The sequence below is a fragment of the Aythya ferina genome (assembly GCF_964211825.1).
Source record: "Aythya ferina genome assembly, chromosome: 10".
Classification (NCBI taxonomy): Eukaryota; Metazoa; Chordata; class Aves; order Anseriformes; family Anatidae; genus Aythya; species Aythya ferina.
The window spans coordinates 7,720,205-7,747,937 of record NC_140306.1 but is presented as its reverse complement, the minus strand read 5'-3'; the positions used below and the strand labels follow the sequence as shown (position 1 = coordinate 7,747,937).

General features: G+C 41.4%; 1 protein-coding gene across 2 annotated transcripts in view; it reads left to right on the top strand.

Moving 5' to 3' along the window:
• PTPRG (protein tyrosine phosphatase receptor type G) overlaps positions 1 to 27,733 on the top strand; it is a 397,969-nt gene that overhangs the window by 358,218 nt on the left and 12,018 nt on the right. For both annotated transcript variants that reach the window (XM_084530728.1, XM_084530729.1), the window contains 9 exons: positions 237 to 328; positions 12,395 to 12,486; positions 22,566 to 22,662; positions 24,340 to 24,422; positions 24,650 to 24,784; positions 25,038 to 25,172; positions 25,574 to 25,746; positions 26,781 to 26,916; positions 27,251 to 27,397. In XM_084530728.1, coding sequence (XP_084386854.1) covers positions 237 to 328; positions 12,395 to 12,486; positions 22,566 to 22,662; positions 24,340 to 24,422; positions 24,650 to 24,784; positions 25,038 to 25,172; positions 25,574 to 25,746; positions 26,781 to 26,916; positions 27,251 to 27,397 — 1,090 coding nt within the window. The remainder of the gene's footprint in view (positions 1 to 236; positions 329 to 12,394; positions 12,487 to 22,565; positions 22,663 to 24,339; positions 24,423 to 24,649; positions 24,785 to 25,037; positions 25,173 to 25,573; positions 25,747 to 26,780; positions 26,917 to 27,250; positions 27,398 to 27,733) is intronic.

Here is a 27,733-nt window from a genome sequence, read left to right as displayed (position 1 = left end):
GGCATTTATGATGGCTGGATGTCAGATGTCAGTGAATTAGAGCACACCAGAATCTGGAATTAGGATTGAAATTGTTGAAAACTCAAGTATGTTTTCACTTACTGATTTTTTTTTTTTTTTTTTAAACGATTATATCTGAAAATGTGGAGTAGAAATGGAGAAGCCAAAGATGTGCAGAACTTTTGGGCTTTTTCACACCCTGAACCTTTTTTTTTTTTTTATTTCCCCTTTAACAGAAAGTGTTTTCAGACTGCCCATTTCTATGTGGAGGACAGCAGCTCACCCCGTGTGGTCCCCAATGAAAGTATTCCCATTATACCTATTCCAGGTAAGACGGGCTTAATCTCTTATGTTTGTGCTATTTGGAGTCTGGTTTAATTACATAAAGAGAACGTTGTATTAAATCACAGGTGTTTTTATAGAAATTTGTGGTATTGATGCTGCTTCATTTAAGATTCCTTGCAGTGGGTCTCTGAGTACCAATGCTGTACTTTTTCAGAGGCATCTCTCCCACGTTATTTTAATGGGAATTTCAGAGTAACCTTTGTCAAATTTCAAGACCACAAGCAACACTTCTTAAAAACACTAACGCGTTGCATCCAAGGTGAAACAAACTGCTCTGTCGAGGTGGGTTGTGGACAAGGGACACCCAGCTCCACTTCTCTCTCGAGACCAGGGGTTTGTCACCACTTTCAGCATGTGCAGAGGGTGGTGTTTGCTGGGTCTCAGGGAGGAAAGCATGACAGAAAGGATAAGCAAACAATCTTGTAAAGTCCAAAGCCGTCTGTTAATTTGGTATTAATCAAGTTACCAAAGGTCAAATTCTCCTCTCAGCTATGTTGAGAGTAAAGCTGGAAGCAGGGCTTAGCACTAGTCTCTTCATGAGGCATTTCCCCTAGGAAATATCAAGTGCAGGATCCAGATCCCTTTAAGTAGTAATGGCAGAGAACAGCTTGGTGTTACAGTGGCCTTTGCAGCCTCTGACTTCTTTGATGTTGCTCGGTTTCTCAAGCAGAACCAAGATACCCAAAATGCTGTACTGACCTCAGCCTGTCAAATGCTTGTACTTATCACTTCAAAGTTTCCTTGTCATATTCTGTAATTTGTATTGCTGGTATGGGATTCAATTTGCAGCTATTAGGTTCATTTAAAAAAAAAAAAAAATTCAAAGCCATTTCTGAGACATTGAAAAAAACATCCATCCTCGAAAAGTGAGAAAGTCCATTTACATTTCCGTTGATTTTATTCAGCAGACATGTGTGACTGTTCTTTCTAGGAAGACTTTCTAAAAATCCCCATGGGAACTAATATGAAAGGTTAGATATTATACTCCTGTAGAAAATGATAGGCATTTTGCCTTGCAGCCTGATTCTGTGCAACCAAAGAGGAAAGAAAACATACTATCATCCTGTCTCCATTCTGTGGCAGACTGAGATGACTGAGATACGTGTCTTGGCCACCTCACTTCCTTAGCAAGGAGCCACCTTTCCTCTCATTCTCTTTCAGAGTAACAGGAGGCAGGAAACCAGTCTTAGACCACCTGTGATGATCTTTCACAGAAGAGCCTGAATAGGTGGAGAACTCAATTTTTCTGACTCTAAAACCAGGTGGAGCACTTTGCTGATGGGGCTGCCTTTGACAATGAGTGGAATGGTTCCACGTTGTCTGCTGCCATGTGATGCCTCCTTAGAGCTTGTGAGGAAGGGAAGGGTGGGCTAGCCTTGACAGAGCAATGTCAAAACCTGGGGGATTCTGAGCACAAGGTAGTGAGAAGAGAGAAATTCTCCCCTCAAAGAGCATTCTCTTTGGTCAATTGTATTTTTATTTTTTATAATTGATGCAAACTTTTCTTAGATAAAGAAAGCAACAGAAAGCTCCATCTTTTCATGCTCTGCTATCTGTTGAGTTGAGACAATGGTTCTTCCCCGTTTCATAGGGATGTTTGATGGACAGTCCATTAAAGACTGGAATGCACTCGTATAAATTGTAATACAGACTGAAGCAGTTCCATTAAAGCAATGCAGGTGGCAGGTATCATAAGGCCAGCACGTACACTAGTGCTTCTCAGCAGTCATTCTTGCATGTAAACACCAAGTCTCTGAGAAATGAAGAAAATGAGACTTTGGGTACATCTACCCATGACTATAGCAAGCCAAGTTGATGGACCATGGCACCTTAAGGACTGATGCGATGCTGCTGTCACAGCAGTGCACACCGTGGTCTATTCAGACTCAGTACTGCTAAGAAATTGCTGCTCACATCTGATAACGGGCACTGAAGATTAAAACACCTGCTGATCAAGTGCTGTAGGACACCTCGAGAAGCTTTGTAGTAAAAAAAATCTGCAAGGACTGCTGATCAGCTCTAGGGCACTTGGAGAGCTGGGCCTCAGGCAGAGGTTTAGTCTAGTTGGATGTGAAGATGAATCTAACCCTCAAATTTCCATTCTAATATGATTGTTGTGGATATGATAGATATTGAGACATCTGCATATAGACAACTGAATGGAGGTGCCTTAATCTGAAGCTGAATCATACCCAGAAGGTCTTAACAAAGAATGCACGGATGAACTTGAAGATCTTGGCACTGACAGTAAAGCTGTTCAGACTGTCAAAAATCAAATCACTCTCTGGAAGTGCCTCCCTTTGTGCATATTAACTATTACCTGAACAGGGAGTCAGTAATCAGGCTCTAAGTTAGTAGAGAGAAATTCCAGCTATGTTGCCTTTTTCCAAAGATGGAAGATACCGCTTGAAAAGATCGTGAAGCTCTCCTAAACATTTTCCTTGTTTAGAAATACAGAAAAGGCCTTTTTCCCCCTGTAGACCTGCTCCTAAATGATGATCTTCTCTGACATCAGCTGCTGGTCCCACATAGGCAGCCCACTGAAGTTCCTTCAAGACATTAAAATGACAAAATTCTCCTTTGAACTAACAGCAACTGGTGAAGTGATAAACCCCTGAACTTCTCCAGTGGAAGCTGTCAGAGTGTCTGAGAAAGTCTTATTTTGGTACGTTGATCACAGAATTAAAATATAAGCAGCATTTTTGCAAAAGCAAGTTTTTTTGAATTTATCTTGTTAGCTCGTGAAACCCTAGACGGTACATCCTCAAAAAATATATTTGGATAGATCCCCGTGGAACCGTGCATCTACCTCCTGCAGTTTAGTGGACCAACTTCTACTCTCAATTGTACGCAAGCAGCCACACTGGCAGCAATTCAGAGCAGTGCATTTGAAAGATACTTAACAGACTGGCCAGGGCCCATCTACAGCGTGCAGAAAGCTGCTGCTAGGAGAAGGCTGAGCGAGTTTGGGCTGGCTGGTCCTGGCCCAGGTGCAGAGTGGCTGTGCCAGGTGCCCGGGAGCCTGGCGCAACGATGGCCTGATGCAGCTCGAGAGCTCTCACGGCACTGGTGTCTCTGCATGCCACTGCTCTGGATGTTGTTGGCATGCTCAGAGGTAGCTTTCATATTTATTTCTCTGCTACACGCTGCTCTTGGTTACACACACCGTGTGTTTCCTCGGTTCTGTGAACTCTAAAGTCAGTCTCCCAGATACCTCCAGTTGGTACGCGGTACAGCTTTTTGGGGCCAAAAATCTGAAAAATCTTTTTCTAAAGGAATGATTTTACCCATTTTCTACTTCGCTTCCCGTAGCATACATGCTTAATTATTGTGCGTGAAGCCATATCACCCATAGGCATGTGGTTATCTGTGCAAATTTGCTCTGAGACCCAAATCATTATCATTATTCATAATTATCTGCACTGCTTGATCTAGAGAAACACAGGACAAAGGAGATATTAACTGAGTCAGCCACTGGATATTACAACCGAGGTATAAATCTAAACTCACAGTCTTGTGCCTGACTGACACATCTGTTATCAGTGGCAGAACTCTGAAACCACCTCCATTCAGCCAAACAAAATTATTTCTCCATATCCTTTCTCTTTGCTGCTGTACTCAGTTAATTTTGGCCATGCCTACATCATCTTTGCATGAATATCTTCACTATAATGGCAACATCTCTCCCAGCAAACCAGCTCCTGTACTCGCTTGTTTGTCTTTTTGCATTTCTGCAAAGCTGTATATTTTGCACACCACAAAACAAAAGGCATCTCCATCAGTCTTCCTTTGTTCTGGTTGCAAGACCCGCTCCATGAAAGCAGAGCAGAAGTGTCCGTCTGTGTAACCTAGATGGTATCAAACAGTGGAATTAGCACAAATTTCACTCCTTCCATCTTCCTACCATCATTTGTTTCAGAGTTTTCCTGCTTTTGGTTGGTGCATTGTTCAGGAGCTTCCTGTGGTTTTCCTGGTTCCTTGCCCAGCCCAAGGGCACAACAGGCATTGTGGCACTGATGCCAGCAGGACTTGTGAGATCAGTACAGAGATAGCCAAGGCTTGACCCTATGGCAAAACTCAAAATTCTGCATAGTCTTGACCACAGTCCAGAGAAACACAGCTCATAAAGAACAGAACAGCTGGCCAACGCAGCTGGTTCATTTAGCATATTATTCCAGCTGTCTTTCACCATTTTCAGTAGAAGTAGAATGCATCAGATGTGATGCCAGTCCTTTCGGCTGTGTCTAGACTGCAAGGCTCAGGAGCACTTCCTAGTGCACCTAGGTCATGGTGCATGCATTTTTAGGTTTAAATGGCAGTAAATTATTACTTTTTAACTATCGCTGGAGTTTCTGAATAGTGTATTTAAAGTAAACAGTGGTAGAATCTGGGAGAAACACTGCCATACTTCTTCAAGAATGACACAGGATGGTTGCATGAGCCCAGGAAATTGTGGAGTAGCCAAGTGCACTGCAGTGAAAAGGTGTCTTGGCCACCTCATGCTATCATACAAGGTTGTGAAGGCCAGTGCAGCCATCAACCTCTGTCATATCCCTCTGTCATCTCATGGTTACAAGAAGTCATCCTATCAAGAGTCCATCTTCTTAACTCATAGCTTCCGTTGGCTCTTCTGCAGACTTTCAAAAGCTTATTTTTTCAATAACCATAATTCCCTTCAACCTTTCCTGACAAATGTATCAGACTAGGTGTGTTTTCTACAAGCCTACCTCTTGAATTTCTGTTATTTTGTGGTGGCAACCACCCTATGATGAACTGTTTCTATTAAAAGACCGTAGCGAGGTACCTCACTTGACAAGGAAGTTGCATGTTCCCAACTGAGGTTGGTTCCTTACTGTTTTCTGCTGAGATGCAGCTGTCCCCAGTTGCATCCCAGGCCAGAAGAGTGGAGCACCAAGATGTGTCAGTGGCAAGGTGAATGGCCACTGCGGTGACACAGTGATCTTCTGTGCTAGGGACTGGTGAGGGACAGGGAGAAGTGCTAACTGCAGCTGAGGACTTATTTCTCAAGGGCATGGAGTTTTTCACTGAGCACTGAAGTAGTGCTCTTCAGCTGTTTAAGACTTCATGTCTGCTTTCTGCTCCCCATGGATTTATGTTCCAGCACCATATTGTGAATCGTACCTATCTTCAGCTTCAATTAAATTCACGAACGCAATATTGCAAACGCAGCCATCCTCTGAAGCCAAGAAAATATCAAAGTATTTTAGGGAACATCCACCTTCCTTTTTCTCTTTGACCATCCCTGTTCCTGCAGCACACCAAAGAATTTAGGGTTGGTATCTAATTATGATATTGTAATGGAGGCTTCAAGAGTGGACTCGGTCATCCAAAAATGTTTTCATGGTGGCCATTTAGAATGTGGGCAGATTCTTTCTTTTCAGAAAGCTTTTGCACTGGACTGCAGATTGCTCCAGAGTTGCACCTCCATGTGCCTAATCCTTAAGTGTAAGGTGTGTGTGTAATGAATGGCACAACTGGACCAGGAGATGGAAATGTGTGACATTAAAGTCATCCTCCTTAGCAGACAATACCAAATAAGATCATGTTTAATGTCTGTGCTACGGGAAAATTCGTATTATTTCATTCTCTTCACTGGAAATTATATTTTTGCTTAAAGGGAAGAAGTATATTGCTATTACATTTATAATTAATGATAACCTAATCTAAGATTTGTACAAGCAGATTTAAACTGAGCTCTTATTTTGACACATATAAAATTTTATCATTAAGATCTTTATATTCCTGACTGACACATGGCTAATAGCATTGTAGTAGATTAAATCTTGAAGCAAGAGAGATGAATGTAGCTACAGTATTACACAGGTGATTTTTCATATTCTGCTTTTTCGTGTGTCTCTCCTTTATCAGAAACTCGTCCTTGTATTCATTTGACTTGATTATAACAAATAGATAGTAATTATCTTGAAGAAAAGGATTCTGTTTTTTTGGTTTTTTTCTTTCAGCGTTTCAACCTATGCAGGACTCTCAAATGTATTCACAGTTTTACACGCCTTTTCACACTGAGAAACATTTTTATTAAAAACAGGATTTGATAAACACATAATTACAAAGATGTGATAATTAATGAGGAATGGTATCCCCAGTAATCAACTCTCAGTCATTTATTATTTATCTTCATTTCTTCTAATTTATAATTTCACTGAGGTCAGCGTATGCAGGAGGATGCCAGCTATAATGGACTTTCAGCATGTAGTTGGAGCTCCTAGAATGAAACCTACAATGTTGCCTTTTTAGTATTTATGCAGAAATGATCTCCATAGAAAACAAATTCCTTCTCAATATTAAGGAGTTTGTAATGGCTTTTGTTTTATCACAAATTAATTGATACTCATGTTATACAAATAAAACTATCCTTATATTTCTAACTTTTTTATACAGCGAGCAATATGATCAGTCAGAAAAATTAATTATTCCAAATTAAATACAATGGCTTCAGTTGCATCCTTATTTTAAATAGCTAAGCAAGGAAAGCCAGTATACTGCAGAATTAAAGGCTTTGCCTATATAAATGTGTATAATTCAAATGCATTAAATCTAAAAGCCTTTGAAGAAAGAAGAGCTCTGCCCATTTTTACACGTGGAATTTCTTGTGGAGTCAAGTCCTGGCATGAGTTGGGGCAGGATCTGGATGTGGGTTGCCTGCTCAAACATTTCTATTTCAATCAATGCCAAAATCTGAGCTGCATGTGAAGTTGTTGGCCCCTGTAGTGTGTGTACTTCAGAGTATGCTCATAGTCTGTAGGCTTAGAGGTTTTTGTCTAAGCTTCTCTCTAGACCGTAATGAATTTGACATGAGTTTTTCAATAACCTCCGCTGGGGCAGAATTTCACCCAAGGGTGTGCTATTAATCCTTGCAATATTCTTTGTGATTAACTGCTGTTCTAGAGACAGAGCGGATACAGACATCTGGGGCTTTACGTCCCCACTAAGTGCTGTGTGCACTCATCCTGTGTTGTACAGCTGCATGGATCCTATTTAAGTCTGGGCTGTGAGAGCCCCATTGCTGGCTGTGTGAATGAATCCTCTGGAATCGCACTGCACATGCACTTCTGCTGCAGTGCTGCATGTACGGGCAGGCTCTTGCTGGAGCTCTGCAGCCTTTGCTCACCTGGTACGTATTGTAACTTATGGAATGGCTGTTGGACTCAGTTTTAAGTAATATTCCTCCTAAATATTAGTGCCATGTTTTTCAACTGCATGCAGGATTTTTCCAAAACTATTTTGCAGGAGATGAGAAGCGTGAGGATACATCGTTCAGAGGTGGATGCTCCAGGATTAATGTCCATAGTCACATCACTGGTTTCATGACTGTCATGAGCCTGTTTTGGTTTGCGCTGTCTTCAGAAAGAGCAGTTTCCCTTTCTGGGAATAGTCACTTATTCCCCATGGCACTGAGTAAGATCAACCCATTTACCCCACTGACAACTAATCCTTCTTCCCCTTCCCACAAATCCATTAATCCTCTCTTATATTCATCAGACAGCTTAGCAGGCTGTTTCAGTTCACTGCTCAGCCCCGTAGGTAGGGAGAAGGGAATGGGTCAATCCTTTTGTCCTTTGGCTGGAGTGATCTGTGGCTAGCACACTGAGAATTGATGGGGGTGCTTCTGAGATGCAAGGGGTGGCACAGGTCTGCTGAGTGGTGCAGTATGTGGCTGCTGTTTGAGCAGATGGGCCAAGCCACATGGCAGCTATGGCACATGAATCCAGGTGGCCTTACAGATGAGAGGCTAAAGTGCAGTGACTAAGAATCGGAGTAAGTCTTCACATTTAAAGTAAGGCATAAGATACAGGGAATGTATTGGATTTAGTAGAGTGAGTAAGGTGATAGTTGAAAAACTGAAAGCATTTACACACACAAGGAAAGACATGGGAGAATCTTCTTACCAAGACTTCTTCATGTGCATCAAATGGCTGGTCTTCAAAAATGCCAAAACTCCAAACTAGACAAAGGTAGTATGAAGAAGTATTTTGCTTTTGACCTTCTGGATTAATTCATGACCCAAACCCATCTATTCCAATCCAATACCACTAAACCGTCCAGTGAGCTCTCAGGCTGCAAATGAATCAAAATGAGTCCCCGATCTTATTATGTGGAAATGCCATCTCTGATACGATATCCCATTTTTCTTTTGCAGTTGGCCTCTATTGCTTTAACTTTGCAAAGACAGCGTATCAAGTGGGAGGTGGAGGAAAATCCATCCTGGCAGGATTACTAATTGTCCAAATTTTAAATGTAACCCTGTACTAACTTTATTACTTCTGTATACTTTGGGCTTCCTTTGAAGGTGGTTGTTTTCTAAGAGAATGTACTGTGTATGTGCAAGTAAAGGTTTTCCCCTTCTACCCTTTTTTAAGCACGTCTTTCTGCTTGGCATTCTTCTTTTGTGGCAGAAAGTGAGATGTGTTAGGCTTCCTTCAGTTTTGTTTGTGATACTCCTCTGAGATACTTGTCTTGGCCCAGCAAGTGAAGATGGGAACACCACAAAAGTTAACTGTCTGGCATTGTAATGAAACATACCCTCACCTATCAGCTTCAGTGGTATCTGCTTATAAATATTATTATAAATGATGTTGGTTATAATAATAAATACAAATATGTATTATTATTTAAGTCATGGAGACTTCTGTCTCTTTCCATCTAAGATTATTTCTTTCTCTGTATAACACAAAGGATTAATATGTTAGTATGGTGCCAGATTCAGCTTATATTTTGTAATGGTGTAAATCCAGAATCACTTTATTTACACTGATAAAACAGATGGCTAAACCCAAGCTAGACAGAATTGTAATTATATCTTTGGTGTTGGAGGTGAAGGTATGTTATTAAAACATTTCCCTACTCTCTTTGAAGAATGTGTGGGTCTTGCAAAATGTAAGCATCCCACTGACAACATCAAATGTCACTCTGGTTTCTGGATGGGAAAAAGTATATGGTGCAAAAGGGAATATGCACAGAACAACTATTAGAGCTCTTAATTAGCCATTATAGGATTCCATTAATCTCTTCAATCGACTAAAAGAATTATAGTCATTGAAGTCTATTTGTCTTCAAGATGGAAAGAAGGCTTAATCAAAGCCTTTGGACTGAAGACAGTGCAAGGAAAAGCATACTATGTGCATCTAGCTACATCTGTTGGTTTTCTTAGAGAAGGTCTCAGCTATCTTCAGGTAACATCAGAGCAGATACCATTCAAGAGCACTGAGTATATTGCTACATATTTTGCCAGAGGTCTGACAGCTGCCCAAGGCTTAATATGCATGTATACCCCACCTGGGGTAATGTCTGCTCCTAGCTAAGGGTTTGGTGCTAGGGGGCATGAATCAAAAAATACAGACTGCAAGCATCACTGCAGGGGTGGCCTCCTCCTAGGTGCTGTGCAGTGTCTGCCAGATCTTGCATGGTCAGTAGGACCACGTTATCCCAGCAGTTTAGAAGCTGGAAATCATAAGTGTCTATTAAGTTACTAATGTTTGTGTTTCTGATGTTAATCTTCAAACAATTACCTTTGTTCCAACATGGTTTTCCTGGGTTAATGGGCACCTTCAGCTGCCTAAGATCCCTTTCTCCCAGTGAGCTTGTATGTCAACAGTATTTACTATTTATTTCCTGTTTAATTGTTGCCCACATTATCAAATTGGGTAAGAAACCATATTGGATGATGCCTTCTGGAGAGAATCAGAAGGGGCTGTACAAGAGAAAATGCAGAAGAGAAAAAAGGGAGGAGAAAAATAAAGGATAGTGAAGAACAGAGCAGTGAATTAACAGTGGCTCTAAAGGTGGAGAGATACTGCCACCATGCAGTGATGATGATAAAAGAAAACTAACCATATTTTGCCATGGATCTCTGGTGTAGACCCATCCTTGAAATTGGTGGGAATTCAACGGACTGGAGAGCATGTTATCTCTAATGTATTTTTTGGCTCACAGATCACAATTAAAATTAAATTCTGCCTTCTGCAAAATTAAATTGGACACTCTGGTGTGCTACAGTGAATCCTTGATCTTGGTTGGTCGCAGCTGAGCTAAACTACTCAAGGAAAAAAAAAAAAAAAAAAAAAAAAACCAAATAATGCATATGGAACTCTTCTTGTGACAGTTTGTGAAATTGCTATCATAGCCCAAGTTATTTTCAAAGAAATTAAGGATGTGTGGGTTACTTTTCCGGAGATGAAAGATTGTTTTACAGGCTCTTGCTATTGACTGCTGTTCCTATAGATCATTCCACTCAAGTGTCTTGGCAGCAAAAATATTAATACAAATGTTGTTATGAGATGGTGATATTCTCAATATTACGCAGAATAAATGTTAGCACTTAAATATTGTAAAGTGCCAGCATTTCTACATGCTGCAGCTTTTTGCTAAGATGAGCATACACTTGTCAAATGTTTTGAATTCTTCATTATTCAGTAAATGAGCATGTGGTTAATTAAAGTAGTATTACTATATGGGGAGGTGATCAGATTGCAAACATATCTTTAACAATTGGCTCTTGTAAATAAAATAGAAGAGGGCTGATTGAAATCTGAAAATGTCAATAGATGCAAAAACCACCCTAGAGCGCTACCTGATAAAATAAGAGTAGAGAAGTAATGACATGGTCAATATGAACTGCCATCAGCTGGAGAGCAATCAGATTGTCAGGGCTGGATCTATAAAATTCTTGCCAAAGAAGAACCTCATTTACACATACAGATCTTCATACCCTTCGCTAAGAAAAGCATATGTGACAGCTTAGGGGTTTTAGCTGCCAAAGATCTTTCACTCTGAATACAGTAAATGTCACATCTATTTATTTATCGTTAAATTTTGCTAAGTATCTGTAGAAATATTTGGATTTTTTCTATCATAATGTAGATGTTTAAAAGGAAAGGAATCCAGATTATAATGCAGCTGTAGCACCAAACCATATGGCTGTTAAATGGGAGCAAAAATACACCACTGAATTACTGGGAGTAAACATAAACTGGATGCGATCTTCAGAAGAATATTAAATGGGATACTTAAATACCGGAGTATTGCCATAAAATCATGCAATCAGACAATAGTAGCCATCAGGCAATAGATTATTTCACATGCTGAAAGTAATCACAGTTGTATAGCAATTTACATTTTCCAAATGCCAGACTGAAAATATTAACTAATGAATCTTGGCAAGCGCAGTGTTTCTACCAACTGCAGTGGTGGTTGTAACAACATCTAGGCCTTTCCTGAGAGAGGGAAAGAGAGAAAAATAAGGCAACCATCCTACACCCCAGTTTTATTAGCATCTGCTCAGAGGTGAAGGTGCTAGAAATAGTCTTGCTTGTCTTTAGTTCTGTTCCAGCATTTGATTTCTTACTTCTAAGAAAATGTTTGTGGGTGATTTATTGGTATATTGGGTAGCAATTGCACTATGCTGAGCATAAATGGAAGGTCCAGCAGAATACATCTGACATGAGAGGAAGCTCAAATTACTGTGGCTCTTGGGTTGCCTGTTTTTTTTTGCTCAGAAACGGCATCATGCTACATTCTTTTCTATACTATATTTTTGTGTAAAAGGGAAAAGTTAATAACTTTTCCATTGCAGGAGAAAAGCTTGTGTTTCTGCTCAATCTGATAAAAACTTACTGGTTGCAATTGTGTACTGTACCTTCCTATTTGGGGTCTATTCTGTTCTTTGGCATCTTCATCCCCTTCACAGCTATCTTCAAAGTGCATAAAAGAACAAAAAGATGCTTGAACTTCAATTGGACTTTGCAAATAAGCATCACAGGGAATACACTCTCAATATTCATATTTGCAGTGGTTAGAATTACAAGTATAATATGAAGAATTTGCCTCAAAATTGGCCAGATTCATCAAGATTTCTTATTACTGCATATTGAACTAACTATGGTCCTGGGAACTCAAATCTACATGATATGGAATGAATGCTTTCTTTACTAAGTTTGCAGTTGAGAAAGTAAATGTTGAAGTTTTACTTGTAAGACAAATAGCAACTCTGAATATCTCTTTCTTTCTACAGATGATATGGAAGCAATTCCAGTCAAGCAGTTTGTTAAACACATCAGTGAGCTCTACTCTAATAACCAGCATGGGTTCTCAGAAGACTTTGAGGTATGATTTAATGATCCACTAATAAAAAGGCATTTTCCTAAAGTTAATTGCATATTAATAGTAAGGGGCTGTGTGACATCTGTGCAATGTTGTCATGTCAGGTAAAGGCAATGCTCTAATGCATAAGAAGAAATAGGGAAATACCAATTTGCCACCAGTTATGAGTAAACTGGGACTGGATGTTTACAAATGGTTTCAAGCCACAGAGCAAGAGTCTGAGGCAGCCTTCTACTGGAATTAGTGCCTTTAAGGGAGACCTTACTGTGTTTTTATTAAATAGAAAAAGCTGCCTGCAACATGAAGGCACAAGCAGGCGTTTTTAACTCCATGTTTCTCTTCCTATCTGCAGCTTACTTTAGTCTTGTTGGCCCGGTATTTGCTTTTCTCCATCACACTTAGAAGTTACCCTTTGCCCAAAAAGAGAAAAATAGTGCTCACTGTGAGTAATAGAGTTTGGTCTTGTATAAAAAACCCAAACTATGGCTGTACCTCTCATTTGCACCATGTCAGTTCCTTGGAGTCCTTGTTGATCGTCTGTTCAGCCAGGAAAGATTGCTGTTGAAGTGATTGGTTATTTTTCTCCAGTAAAACCAAAGAGAAAGGCTTCAGGACTTGTTCGGTAGTATTTACTTCATGCTACATCTTGTTAGCTGCTTAGGACAGGTTCTGACTTAGAAATATGCTGTAAATTTGAGGTAATTCCAATGAAATTAAAGCAGTTTGCCATGACTGGGTTACCTATGCTGCCCAAACACAGTAAACATCCCATAGTATGCGGATGGACTGCAATCGGGCCCAGTAAGTATTAGTCAGTATTCTCTGGGTAGTTTTTAGGCATTGCTTTCAGTCTAATCACAGTCACAGCTGAACTTTTAGAAGTGTTCAGAAGCAGGAGGAGCCCCAGGAAATTGCAATGGAGCTGTGGTGCTGGCTTCCCTATCAGCAGAAGAGGTGTGTCTGTGCGATGCATGTGAATCACGCGGGTAGCTCTGCTTACAAACAGAGCGTTGGAACAAAATAGGTGGTCTAATATCTACAGCTTCTTTACTTACTGCAGTAAAGACAGGACTGTATGCAGGAATTGTTTTTAATGGGATCATTTAAAACATTTATTGTTGCTGTTTGGTTACTGTCTATAAAGAGAGGCTGCTTTGTCTGATGCCCCAAAAGCGTTGTGCAAGTTAGAAACGTTTTGTATTCATGAGGAAGGCAAATGTGTAAGGTGTTAAAGTGATTTAGTTCAATTGACTGCTGGCTGGATGGCTGAGCAGGAATATTGAGGCATTTAACAATGTTGATGGTATTCAGGACAAACATTTATTCTCCAGAGAGCAGAATTTGATCAGGATGATCAAATGCGACTCACTCTTCTCAATTATTTATGAATTGCGACCCCAGTGCTATTCATCACAGCTGGGTTTTACACCATTTAATTATTCAAAATAATCAGCAACACATCTGTAAACTTGGTCTGGCTTTAAGCTGGCTTTGCTTCAGCTGTCACAAAATCACTGCTATTAACAAATGTTGGACACCTTCCGCCCATGTTTTAGCAAAGGAAAACACTGCTCTAATAGCCCTATTTTTTCTTTCCTCCTGGAGCTCCCTGCTGTGAGTGCCACGCCGTGGCAGCCAGTCAGGAGAGATGGTTTTAGGCAATTAGTCCTGTGCTGGGGACTGCAGGGTCCCCTCAGAAGGAAGTTAGACTCCTCCGACTACACTGCACACACCAAATTCTGTTCTCCCCACTTGCTCAAAATTTGGAGCCTCTCCTTTGAAGTCTGGATAGCTACTTCAGATGTATTTCTCTGTAGCTGAGGTCTCCAGTTCCTAAAGACTAAAAGAAACCTTCTCCTAGAGTAAGGAGAGGGAATAGGAACGAGACGACTGCTGTCTGGCATAAACCATCCATCTCGCTTTTGGTGCTTACGTTCTGCCCTGCTGACACCTTGTGGGCCTGATTTTCCTGATTTTCTCCCTTATGGTTCACAGTGATGGGGTGGAAGAGTGAACCCAGAATTTTTCACAGGTCCTGTAGGTAAAGTGATACCTGATCTAGATCACAGATGTACTGCTGAGGGATTGGGCAGTGTGCACACACAGTACACGTGCACAGTATTAGTGATGTACCTCCAACCCCCATGCCTAGGGAACTTCTGAAAAGGGGTGTCAGGTTCTGCTGATAGCCCTTTTTACAAAAATCTGCTTTTTACGTCCAAAAGGAAGAGAGAAGAGTGTTAAGGAGATGCTGAGGGAAAAAAAAAAAAAAAATCAGTCCTACAGAATAAATAAATCCTCCCAAAGTTATCCAGCACATGGGATTATTTAAATGAGATAAGCATCAAAAATATCCTCAGAAGTTTCTGTGGCAAGAGGTTTTATGGTGGAACCTAAGAAAGGAAAGACTGACCTAGGCATAAACATAACCTGCCCTATGTGGAAGGTAAATACTCTCCAGCTGTGTGTTGCTATTTTTTGGTGTCTCTTCCTGTGTTTTTGGCAGCGTGTATGGGTTGTATTGAGTTGTTTTTTACATGAAGAAGATTCCCGTGGAAGTAAATTATATGAATACTCCCCCCTTCCTCCTCTTAAAATGAGTGTAATTACAGCTAAATATTTTGTGAATGTGCTTAGGAAGCGGTTTATGTGGAGAGTTAAAAAGGACTTTGAACTCACAAATCTTTTGATGGAAAGTACATCCACAACAATTCCTTATTCCCTGGGGGTAATCACAGTGCAAGTAGCCAGCTTTATTGTCTGGTGATAGCTGAGCTTTCTTATGTATACAGAATTGTTAAGATTTCCTTTGAGTCCCATGAATTTTCAATTTTTTGATATAAACTAGAAATATACGGCCTGATTTAATACTCTGCAACGAGTAGCTTTTTGAACTGAAGTCCACACTCCTGTGCTGTCGGTGCTGGTTTCTTATGTAACTCTTTGTATTTCAGCTTGGAATTTGTTCGACCTAAAACTGAGAAAAGCTCGAGGAGGTCTTGGGGCTTGCTCTCAGGCAGCTCCAGCACCCATGGCATACAGGGTGAGGTACTACACTTTTACAGGGCAGCACTGGGGCAGAGTTTGGTGCCCTTTTTGTTGTGTGCTCTGGGACAAGACTGAGCAGAGATTGAGAGGCTTCCTGAGCCAGAGATTACATCTACTCACTGTCTAGCCAGAGATTTTCTTGGCATCGTTATATTTAATAGTCTTTGATAGACCTTTCTTCCACAAATTTCTAATTACCTCTTGAACCCTTTTAGACGTCTGGTGCCCAAAGCATCCCATAGCAATGAATTCTACAATTTGTTCCACAAGAACAGACTTCCTTTGGTTTTAACTCAGGCCTAATAACTTCTCTTGGCACCTCCTAGTTTTTGCATTACAAAAACTTGTTCACTTAAATGCCTCACATAATTCTGTGTACTTCCCTCAATCATCCTTTTTCAGATCTGAAGAATTCAATCTGTTTTTTTGAGGAAGCCATTCTAGATTTATGACGACGTGTTCTCTCTGTACCTTTTTCTTTCCTTACCATATCCTTTTCAAGGTGGGAAGGCCAAAGCTGTGCACTGTATGTAATGAGTGGGTTTACTGCAGAGTTCTGCAGGAGCACAGTGATGTTTTCTGTTTGGTTTTCTATTACTTTCATCCTTCCTAATATACTATTTGTTTTTTAACAACCTTTGAGCACTGAGCTGACACCTCCAGAAAACTATCAGCTCTGACCCCAAGGTCTCGTCACTGAATAGCGATAGCAAATTGGGAACCTGTCAGGGTGTGTGTATAGTTAGGGCTGTTTTTCCCAAGTACATCACTTTGCATTTATCAACATTGAATTTCATTTGCCATTTTGTCATTCAGCCACTCAGTATTGTGAGATCATTCTGCTTCCCTTAACAAACAGCTTTTTTTTTTTCTAATTATCCTGAATAATTTTTCATCATAAACACTCTTTGTCTGCTTTGCAGTCCATTTATGAATAGATTAGGTCCCTGTAAGGTCCCACTGGAGAAACGTGAACACTGACAATTCCTGGGTGGTGAATGCCTCTTAGCATACAGGGGCAATTTTCCTTCTGCTTCACGAAAGATCAGTTTTTTAAGTAATGTTTTCTGAGAAACCTTTTCAAAACCATTTTGGAAAACTAAATATGCAGTTCTCTTCTAAACTGTCCTTACCTATGGGCTTCCTCAGGGACCTCTCCGCAACGCATTCGAGGCACTCACCGACTCTGCTATTTATTATAGCGTCTAGCACTTTGCCCTGTAGACAAGTCAGACGTAGTGGGCTGTAGTGCCTGAAATCCCTTCTGATTCTCTTGTTAAAAACTGATGTCACATCTTCTATTCCCCTGATACTCAGCCTGATTATACAGGGCATGTGCCCTCCAAATTCTTGTATCGAAGAAGGGTGTGAAGTGCCACCTCCCACAGCGAAGCTTTTCACTCCCTCTCCCTGGCCTGTTGTTGGAATAACACAGTAAGTTTTCTCAGAGTCGTCATGTCCTTTTGCTCTAAGAAAGGAACATTAAGCCAAGAAATGACCCTCCGTCCCCAAAGCTAACTATGCATTTTTATAGTACGACGCCCTAGTTGGATTTCTGAGATCAGACAATTTTATTTACCTCCTCCCTAATTCTGGAGTGAGTTGGTCAGTGCTGCTGCGGGAGCGATTAGGGTGGGTGAATGCAATCTCCGCAGACCTCTCTCCTGCCAGTGCCTGTGTGAGGGTAATGAATCATTGCCAATTTGGAGTCTGAACAGGCTCGCTGAACTCAGAGGCAGGCTGTCTAGCTCCCTCATCACATAAATTGAAAATATCTTTATACTCCAGTGGCACCTTCTTCTAAATGTCCTGAAATGTAAGAAAATAACATAAATCCATATCTTCAGCGATGGGGCAGGGATTTGCTAACGCTGTTCTCACGGTTGCTGCTGTCTGGGGCAGGGGTTACTAGCTGTCTTTAAGCAGTGACCTCAGACCGGTATTCTCTAGTGAAGGGTGGCATTGAAGACTGAGATAATGCTGCGCTTTGCACATTTCTCAAGGCACTAAAAGCACTGTGTAGTTACACTGGCATCTTTTACAGATTAGACATAGCTTACACCAGACTCATACTTAGAACTGCGTCTACACCAAGGAATTTGGCAGTAGAAGGATGCTGTTTCAAAAGCGTGTTGCTAGCAGACATTGCTGCACTGGGAAATGTTTTATAACCCTGGCCCAAAACTGCCATAATTAGAGGTATTCTCAGGCTGTGCATTGCTGTAGTGAAAGCAAAGGGAAGCAGCACTGTGAAGCTGGAAGACGAAGGACTACTGCAGGAGAGGTCTTCCTGGAGCCTCTGTCTCACTGCCCGACCCACCCTAAGAAACTGGCATGAATTAAGAGAAAAAGTAGAAAAGAAACTCTAAAAGAAGTCCAGATATCATAGAACTATTCAGGTTGGAAAAGACTTTCAGATCATCGAGTCCAGCAGTCAACCTGACCTACTGAGTCACATCACCAAGCCATGTCCCTTAGTGCCACATCTGCACGTCTCTGAAACACCTCCAGGCTGTCTGTTAATTGCAGCCCAGCAGCATACACAAAGTTTCTGCCTGGAAGTCCTCAGAGGAGTATTCAGAGCAGCCGTAGCTTCACACAGGGAATGTGAGGTTTCAGCCAGACTCACACCGGACCATAACGAAGGGCAGGATACAGCGAGCAAACAGTGCTCCTCCATCCTCTGCTCTCCCACATCTGCAGGCATCACTTGGGTATACAGCTTAGCAGCATGCCCAGCTCAGTGGTCCTGACTTGCTCGCACTTCATGAATTTTTAATGATCTGTTCATGATTCTTCCACTGTTATTCCTGGGTTCAGTCCTTTTGATTTATTTATTTTCCTCTTCTGCCTAGGCTGTCCCCAGCTCACCCCTCTCTTGAGTGCCATCAGAGAGTTTCTACTAGTGCTAAATTATTGCAAAAATCTACACTGTTCCTGTGGGAGATCTTCAAATGCTATTTGCTGTCTCTATTGGTGTGCCATCTTCATGTTTGCTGTGATAAAAGAAACAGCGAGAGCACTACCAGAGAATTCTCTAATTTGGGATTAAAATAATAGATCAAAAATGATCTTAGGGATGGATGAACTAGCTGCTTTTACGCTGAAAAATATCACAATAATATCAAAACATAGCCATGGCTCGTTTCTTATTTAGTCCTTTAGGTTAGGATCCTTTCCTTTGTTCCTGATTCCTCCTCATTGCTATTCATAGGCTTTTACAGTTCGGCCCCTGCTAGGACATCTCTTTACTAAAGTAATAGGAAACAACAGCAGCACTGCATAAGGCCAAATCAAAGGAGCGAGTTCCTGCTCAGTCACTGTAGCAAAAATTCTTGCTCAGACCCTTATATTGCCAGCGTGATGCTGAAGCGGTTTGATTTTACACTTAAATGGAAATTCTTTGAAGTTTAGAAGAAACTAATCTTTAACTTGTTTCAGAAAGGCAATGAAAATGGGTCGTTAAACCTGGGTATATCAAATTCCAATTAGCATTAGCATGGACAATATAATTAAAAGGTAAATTAGCCATAATAGCATAGACTAGAACACTTTTTACAGTAACTAACGGTCAATTGAAACCATGTACTTTGGTTTCTTGGGTTGTCAATGATAAGTTGAAAGGACAGAATCAGAGCCTGTATCCATTCATCTTTGGGCAGCAATGCGTTCTGCAGTTAAACATGAGGAGCAGCGGTGCGCTAGCCAGCTGCCCTTAAAATCAGGGGAAGAGGCTAAGCAGGATGAAGGAAGGCGAAGAAAAGACTTTGGACCTGAAAGTTTGTTTGATATGAGAGGGTGAATAATGGAGGTGGCGGTAGGGGCACTGGCTGTACTGCTCCAAGGTGCCAGAAGCAGTTATGTGCTAATTGCAGAGGAGTTTGTTTAGGCTGCAGTGAGCAGCCTGGGATCAGACCAGACCTGGTGGGCTGCCTGCAAACTTAAGTGGGAATAATAATATAATCACGGGGGTGTTTTAAATGCAAATGAATGACTTCATAGCCAGTATGACTTAGAAATCCCAGGGCGTTAATTGCGTAACCAATAGAAAATGCTGAGAAAATAAATATGTAATATATATAAAATGTGGTAAAATAGCATAATTAGTATGGTGACTTTTTGGAACTTCCTCCAGAGTGATATTAGTTAGTACTAGGCCATCCCCTTCTGCCAAAGGGCAAATAATGTTCTGAGCTGAGGCATAGATAACAGGCAGCAACTAGTCTTGCCTTCTTAAAGCATTTTGTGCTTTGATGAAAGGCAACCCTGTTGACTTTAATAACAAAAGAATGTTAAGTTATGTCATGCTGTCTGATGCAGTGAGCCTGTGGTTTAGTCATTTGCTTTTAGAATTTGGAGAGGTGAACCCAGGAGGGCCAACCATGGATAACCAACCTCTGCTCTCAATCTTACCTGTCTGTGCAGCACAGCCGAGCGTTGTCAGTGGCCAGCATGAAGCTGGAGGATATTCTCAGGCTCCTTCTTGTAGGGCAGCCTCAGCATCCCAATGCTTTGTTTGTGTGGCCTGGACTGGGGAAAGGGGGCTGCAATTGAAATGGCCCTTTATTGTCCTACACTGATGTTTAAAAAAAAAAAAAGACAAAAAAAAAAAAAACCTGCATTGGCAAGGGAGAAGCTTTTCTTGAACAATTGCCTTTTCACAGTCTCCTGTGGAACAGGAATCCACCATTATAGCAGTTTTCCAGAGTACTAAAATTCACTTAGAATGTTATGTGCTAGGAAAAGCCATTTTCAGATGATCAGCTCTCACAGCATAAGACTGTCTTTTCCACTGCCGTGTTTTTCACCATCTTAGCTTAATCTTCCTCTTCTATTAACTTTATATTGGCCAGCTGGGAACATGTACAGTTGAGAAAACAGTCAGCATCAACATAAAAAGGTTAATTAAAGTGATTAACCTCACCAACAATTCCCTTATGGAAAAGTCCTATAGAATTTAATAGAAAGTGATACATTTACTGTGTAGTATTTAAACTGTCAGAGAAAATTCCTTAGCAGGGATGTAATTCCCTGTTACATTCTATAACTTTTTAGAGTATTCTCCACAGAACCTTTTTGGATTCATCTGCATTAAATTCTGCAGCATTTGGCATAAATGTTTCAATGCTAATAACTTGTAAAAAGAATTTTGTAGTGATGCAGGGATGTAGGGGCTGACGTAAGGCTTTTCAGAAGTGGTAGGGTATTTTTTAGTAGTGAACTCAAAGAGTACAGCACTGCTATTACACGATTTCTAAATGCAAAAAGAGGTAAAACAAAAATACATTAAATTGAGCTAACATATAAGTAATGCTGCTTTTCCATTTATGACTTGGGCTGAGCTGTTCCTGCCCAGTGTATAATCAGAAGTCCCTTGTTTACTGGAGCTGACAAGCAGAATTAGGGAAGTGCACATTTTAATGTGGTTTTTCATCCGTGATAGAAACGGAACTATTCTGTTAGGATCAGCTGTGAGTTTTGCCCGATTCCTCTTTGTCTTTGCTCAGCTCACCTCCTTGAATGCAGTGTATTTCTCCCTGTGGAGAGGGGGAAGAGAAAAAGAGAGGCAATTTTTATTTGGGAGTGTCATGGGGATATAAAAGCTATAAAATGTTCAAGGTTTTAGTACACTTTGCACTTTTAAAATGTAAATGCTGGGGAAGATATCAAAATTGCAATGCAACTCCTTTGTGAAATGTCTGCATAATGCTGAACTCTGTTACATCTGCTGTTTGTATAGCATTTCTCTTGATAATTTTTCTCTGTCACTTAGCTTGTGATCTTTGTAGCAGCTGTGAGCTCCTAATGACTTTCCCTCTTAGGCAGGTTCTGTACTGTTATTTTTAAAGCCTGGAATACAAAGCAATTTGGCACTTCCCCATATATCCTTGGGGGAAATTGGTTCTATTTGGTGTGATTTCTGGGGCTCACAAAAGATTTAAATAACTGTAGTTTCTTTTGCAACTTTGTGAGCTCCAAACATTGATATATTTTTCAAAAATGTGTTTTAAAACTACAAATATTTATGCTAGTGTTAAAAAAGAGTTTTAGCATTTTCAAGACAACTAATTAAATAGACAAAAAAATCTGTCCTGGAGGTGGTATCATACATGAGTTGAGGAATTGTAGTGTTTAGTTTGCAAGACAATCTCTGATGTGTGCAAATCTCTAGGGCAGCCTGGCCAAGCAGAATAGCTGCTTCTCAAGGGGCTAAGAAGAGATCCTCCACTGCCCCATTTCAATAGCCCTGTATTCTGATGGCCGATGGTGTAAGGAGTAGGTTCAGAGCTGAAAAGTCAATGGGAGTTTGGTATCTAACCTGTCTAGACAGACACCTGCATCTCGAGCTTTGAGACAGACTTGTCCTGCTTTCTGAATGTCTGAATAGACATCGCTCCAGTATATATACGTGGATGCAACCTTTTATCTCTTTCACTGTATCATTGGCTGTTCATCAGTGTCCAAGAAGTGGTATTTAAAGCACTAGCTGTTATCTTCAAAGATCTATTTTATTTATATTTTATAAAAGGCATCTCTCTGCAGAGAACTAACAAAAGGTCAGTGCCAAGCTGAAATGTCAGAAACCCTGTTTTGAGAGGTTATAAGCAAATTAGTTGTCCTGCGGTCAAAAGACTGCCGTTGAAATGTTCTCTGTGCTTCATTTCTTACCCTGCATTGTGGCCACTCTTGCCTTTGAAGGGACTCTTCTTCCTTTCCCAAGGGGGGAGACAGTGGGGTGCCACAGGAGATGCAGTCCCAAAGATGGATGGACTGCTGGTCAGATGGGACAGCCACCCTTGGGGTGCCCAGACTGCCTCTGTCACCAGGTCTGTGAAGAGGAGCATAAGCCAGGCTAACACCTCCTTGGTTTAAGCAGACCACGTCCTACAGGAAAATGCTGAATGACTGTGTGTTTAATCCAGTAATTAAGATATCGATATTTTGAATGCAGTTTCTATGAGCTGTTGCAAAAGGAGATAGAGCTTCATTTTTGGGGCTGACACATTTTGCATCTGAATAATTTTTATGCCTAGGAAGTGCAACGCTGTACAGCCGACATGAACATCACTGCAGAGCACTCCAACCACCCCGACAACAAGCACAAGAACAGATACATCAACATCCTAGCATGTAAGTAAGCACCAGCAGTGAGTACATTTAATCAAACAGAAAAAAACACTCTCCTCTCACACTGTCTGTGTGACTGGAAAAGGCAGGTGGGTTAAAGTTACGTTATTACACAATAGTTAATAAATACATGACAGTGTGACAGGGAGATCATTTTCCTTCTAAAGGCAGTGGACATTTTAACTTCTCTGAGGCTAGGATCTCACTCCAGCTTTTGTTTTAAAATAGTTTCCAGTTTGATGGTCCAAGCATAGATTTAGAAGTACCGGTTTGCTCTAAAACTTTGTGGAGGAATAACTCGGATAAATTGATGATCAGAGCTCTTCTGCCTGCTAACATCCGAAAACTGGCCTAAGGGAAGTGCACGGTGGAGAAAAGAGTTTTACTGATGATCCCTGAGATTTCCTTATAATCCCAAAGGTACTAAATCTTGCAGAATATATCTGCTGTATTTCAAACTGCTTCAACCATGTGTACGACTTGGACAAGCAGTGATCTTTGTAGCACAGTGCAGGCTTTGCCTGTATTCCTCTGAGAACTGCAAATCTGGACCCAGTGCAAATTATTACAGGCCTGGAATGTAAATGCGGTGACTTTTTTCCATGTTGTTCTCTGATGTGAGGTGCAGCAGTTACTGTGGTTTAGGATCAAAGATGGAAAGTTGCTGATACAGAGTCCCCAGTGTTCTTAAAATTTACACTAAATCTTGAATGTTTTTGATGGCATAGGGAGGAAATGCATGTCTCTGACTCTCAAAATCTACCAAGGTGTAGGCTAAGGACCAGTAACACACTTGCTACGTGTCCTTGGGCAAGGGGATTCGTTGCAGGTGTCCCAGCTCTGATTTTAGACATAGGTGTCTGGTCCCTCTAAGCACAGAGAGAGAAGTACCACTAGAGGAGAATTGAAGCAGGAACTTTGGTGCTCCAAGTTGCACCTGAAGGAACCTCTTTCTCCCTTGGTGCCTTGGAAGGCAAACAAAACCAGATTCTTCCTGCTTAAAGTTAGCCCATGTGTCTCTTTCCTGCATGTGTTGGAAGCCCCTCCCAGGCCCATGCAGCTGCTCAGAAGCAGAAGGGCTGCAATTTCTTCCGATTTAAGCAGGAAGTCAGGCATTTGAGTGCAAGAAAAACAGGAGCTAAAAGAGTGGAAAAGCACAATCTAAAGTCTATCTTCCTGGTATGATGAGGGTGGTAAAGGAGTGGGGACATTCACTCTCCAGAGCCAGTAGAGCTGTCAGAGCACAGCACAGAGTGGAGGATAATGAGCTCAGACACTGAGCCAAGCAAAGGCAGCTCTACTGCCTGCAAGAGCTGAGCTGGTGCCTCTGCACCACATTACACAGCCCTGTGTGGTGCTGTGGCTCTTTGAATCACATTACACTGTGCAATGCAGATGATCCTAGAGATCTTTCTACAGTGTCTTTTAAAGATAAGCTGTCCCAGCATGAACTGTGTGATTTAAGGGATGTGAAGCCTTGAGGACCTGCTACCATTTTCAGATGGGGAAGAACAGACAATTCATCCAGGTGACCAAGAACAGACACCTTCCACTTCCAGTCCAAAGCCAGTTTGTACAGGGTATTAATAAAGGATGCTCCAGTACCTAGGAAATGGGACGTATACCTGCAGTTCTGCATCATGTTTCCTTAATGCTTCTGCTCTGTTTTCTGTCCTGCAGATGATCACAGTAGGGTGAAGCTAAGGCCTTTACCAGGAAAGGATTCTAAGCACAGTGACTACATTAATGCTAATTACGTTGATGTAAGTTCTTTTCATTGTTTTTTCTTCTCTAACTCTGAATCCCTCCACAAGGAGGAAGTATTGCTACTTGTGAAGTGTTTGTGTTTTCCAATTTCACTTGATAATTTTGCTACAGATTCCTCACTATTCTGAATGAGAAAGGCACCTTTCGTTGTTACCTTTAAATTATTAATACCTCTGCCATGATACTGCTTTCATCTCACTTGGCATTATGGTTTTCTTTGAAGGGTTACAACAAAGCAAAAGCCTACATTGCTACCCAGGGACCTTTAAAGTCTACCTTTGAAGATTTCTGGAGGATGATTTGGGAACAAAATACTGGAATCATTGTCATGATCACAAACCTTGTCGAAAAAGGAAGAGTAAGAGATTTTCTAGTTTATTAGCAGATACTCCTTACTATCTCTCCAACTCATGTGGGCAGAATTTCTTTTAAATGGTGTGGGCAGAATTTCTTTTAAATGGCCTGGGATGATACATGTTGATGTCTAAACCATAGCTAACATAGAGGGTTGCATAGCTAGCCATGATTTTACTTTTTATAAAAAACTTTAAACACAAATGTAAAGAAAATTCAAACCTTCAGCCAACCCATCCAACTATGTCTTTGTTCAGAGAAAATGTGACCAGTACTGGCCGTCAGAGAATAGCGAGGAGTATGGCAACATAATAGTGACACTGAAGAGCACAAACATTCACGCCTGCTACACTGTGCGCCGCTTCACAGTCAGGAACACGAAGATGAAGAAGGTGGGTGAAGCTTTCACTGTTCTCATCCAGTTGCCTTCTAGTTTGTGTAAAGGATGCAAGCCATGCAGGAGGAAATTCAGCTGTTGCATAGGCAACTTGAAGCAGCAGGTGGATGGGAAATAAGTAAACAAAAACAGGATTACAAGGAACCTGGTGAAAGGATTAAGCTATGTTTCTTTCTCTCAAATTTGCTGCTGGTTAGGTATCGCAGCTGCTGCTGTTATTCCCATGTGTATTTTTTCTTGAACTCTGTCTCCACCTAGCAGGAGGCAGAGCTGCAGAAGATTTCTTCTGTAATAGTCCAGCACTTTTTCATCCGAGCAAGCCAGTAGGATTGAATTATATTTGCATGCTCTTCTTTCCTAATCTTTCTTTTTTCTCTGCTCCTACTTTGCATGCAGGGTCAGAAAGGAAACCCAAAAGGGCGCCAGAATGAGAGAACGGTTATTCAGTATCACTACACTCAGTGGCCTGACATGGGTGTGCCGGAGTATGCTCTGCCTGTGCTAACCTTTGTTAGGAGATCCTCTGCAGCCAGAACCCCAGACATGGGACCAGTGGTTGTGCACTGCAGGTATGATGGGTGTGATTAATTTCTTCATGGTACAAATGCCTATTTTGCAGTGTGTGCTCTTCTAAATGCCAGTGAAGGAAAACACCACGAGTTACTAGCATGGGAGTGTGCCTGCCATGTGGAGTGTGGGGAGACATGAGTTAGCTTTGCCTACATTTTAAGCCATCTCCAAGGCAAAAGCAGCCCAGTTACATTAGCAAAGCCCTGCATCATGATGGTGAGCTGTTGAGCGTTGCACGGATGTGGCTCTGCAGTTTCTGTTTCAAAGTCTGTTTTCCACCTGCCCTCACTTCCCTTAAATGAGCTGAGGGATGTGTTCTCCATTGCTGCATGCAAGGGGGCTGTACAAAACCATAGCAAAGAGGAGAGGATGATGGAGTTAGAGCTCATTGAGCAGCTCTGAACAGTTTCCCTCTCCCTCCTCTGTGTTGAATCTGGGACTGCCCTCTTCCCCTTCCAGAAGTCCTGCCTCCACAGGGTTAGCCCCTCCTAGGCCTTGCCATAGTACCACCTGCATTTGCAGAGCACCATTACAGCTCCACCACGAAGCTTCAGCATTACTTTATGGCTGAAGCCAACCAGGACAGCCCACAGCCTGGAGCAACCTCACCAGTTTGGCACAGAGTGGATTGCCACATGGCTTCCTCTGGCCAACACCAGTAACAACAGCAATGAAAGCCGCACATCCAAGTCTCAGCTCATGCAAACAGCCAGGCTGTGAAATTCAGGACCATGGCAGCCCCATCCTTGCTGCCCTGGCCTGCAAGCCTAGACAGCTTCAGTGGCTCAGGCACGATGGCTTGTATAATGCTCATCTTTCTCTTACAGGACTGAGATACCACAAATGGGAGGAAATACATGCCTGATAAAATTCCCAGAAAACCAAAATATTCTGTTTAGTAACTTTCATGGTTCAGGCTTGCAGGGAAATGAGAGTCTGGGAACAGCTGCATATGTTTAGTTCTGTTCTCCTGTTGTGAACATTTACTTCGGTCCACCTGTATTACATGGAGTTTCTCTTATGTTTTCTGTAGTGCCGGTGTTGGCAGAACTGGTACCTACATTGTGATAGACAGTATGCTGCAACAGATAAAAGACAAAAGCACAGTTAATGTCCTGGGTTTCCTGAAACATATCAGGACACAGCGCAACTACCTCGTCCAGACAGAGGTAATGATTGCAGTGGGGTTCAATTTAAAAAAAATGTTCATTATTATGTTGCAATCAAAAAGCAAATAGATTTTTTATTTACACCTCTGTAAGTATTGCATATATCAAGTGTATTGCACAGGAATGCCTCTCTTTATCTAGACCAGAAACTTAAGATTTTGCCTATGAGTTCTTCGAAGTTGTATTTGTTACACTTGTAAATGTTTATTCTGGATTTGGCAGTATTTGCATGGGTGGCTTGTTTTGTATGCCCTCCTTTAGTGCCCTACCCCTCAGTTAAAGCCAGCTGTTCAGTTTATTCAAGTGCCTACGTGACACGCTGTTGTTTATCTAGGAGCAGTACATTTTTATTCATGATGCCTTGTTGGAAGCCATCCTTGGGAAAGAGACTGAAGTATCTGCAAACCAGCTGCACAGTTATGTTAACAGCATCCTCATACCTGGCATAGGAGGGAAGACACGACTAGAAAAACAGTTCAAGGTAAGGCTTATCGCTCCCATCCAGAGGGACTTGATTTCTCCACTCTGTGTTGCATGGCATGTCTTCACCATCTATTGTCATAAATAGTGAACCAAACCAGAACACTTGATTAGCACAGCACATCATCTTGGGAAGCTCAGTGTTCAACAAGTCTTAGCTGCGCTGCTGGAAATCAGTACTAATACCCTTGGAGTCAAAGGTGAGAAGAGGAGCATGGATACTGAAGTGTGCTGCTCGTCTCCCCATTCTGAAGGGAGCTGGGGCATTCCTGAGCGTGTGTGTAACTTGGCTGGAGGTCTTCCTCTAAACTGTGGTTCTCATGCATATATATGGAGA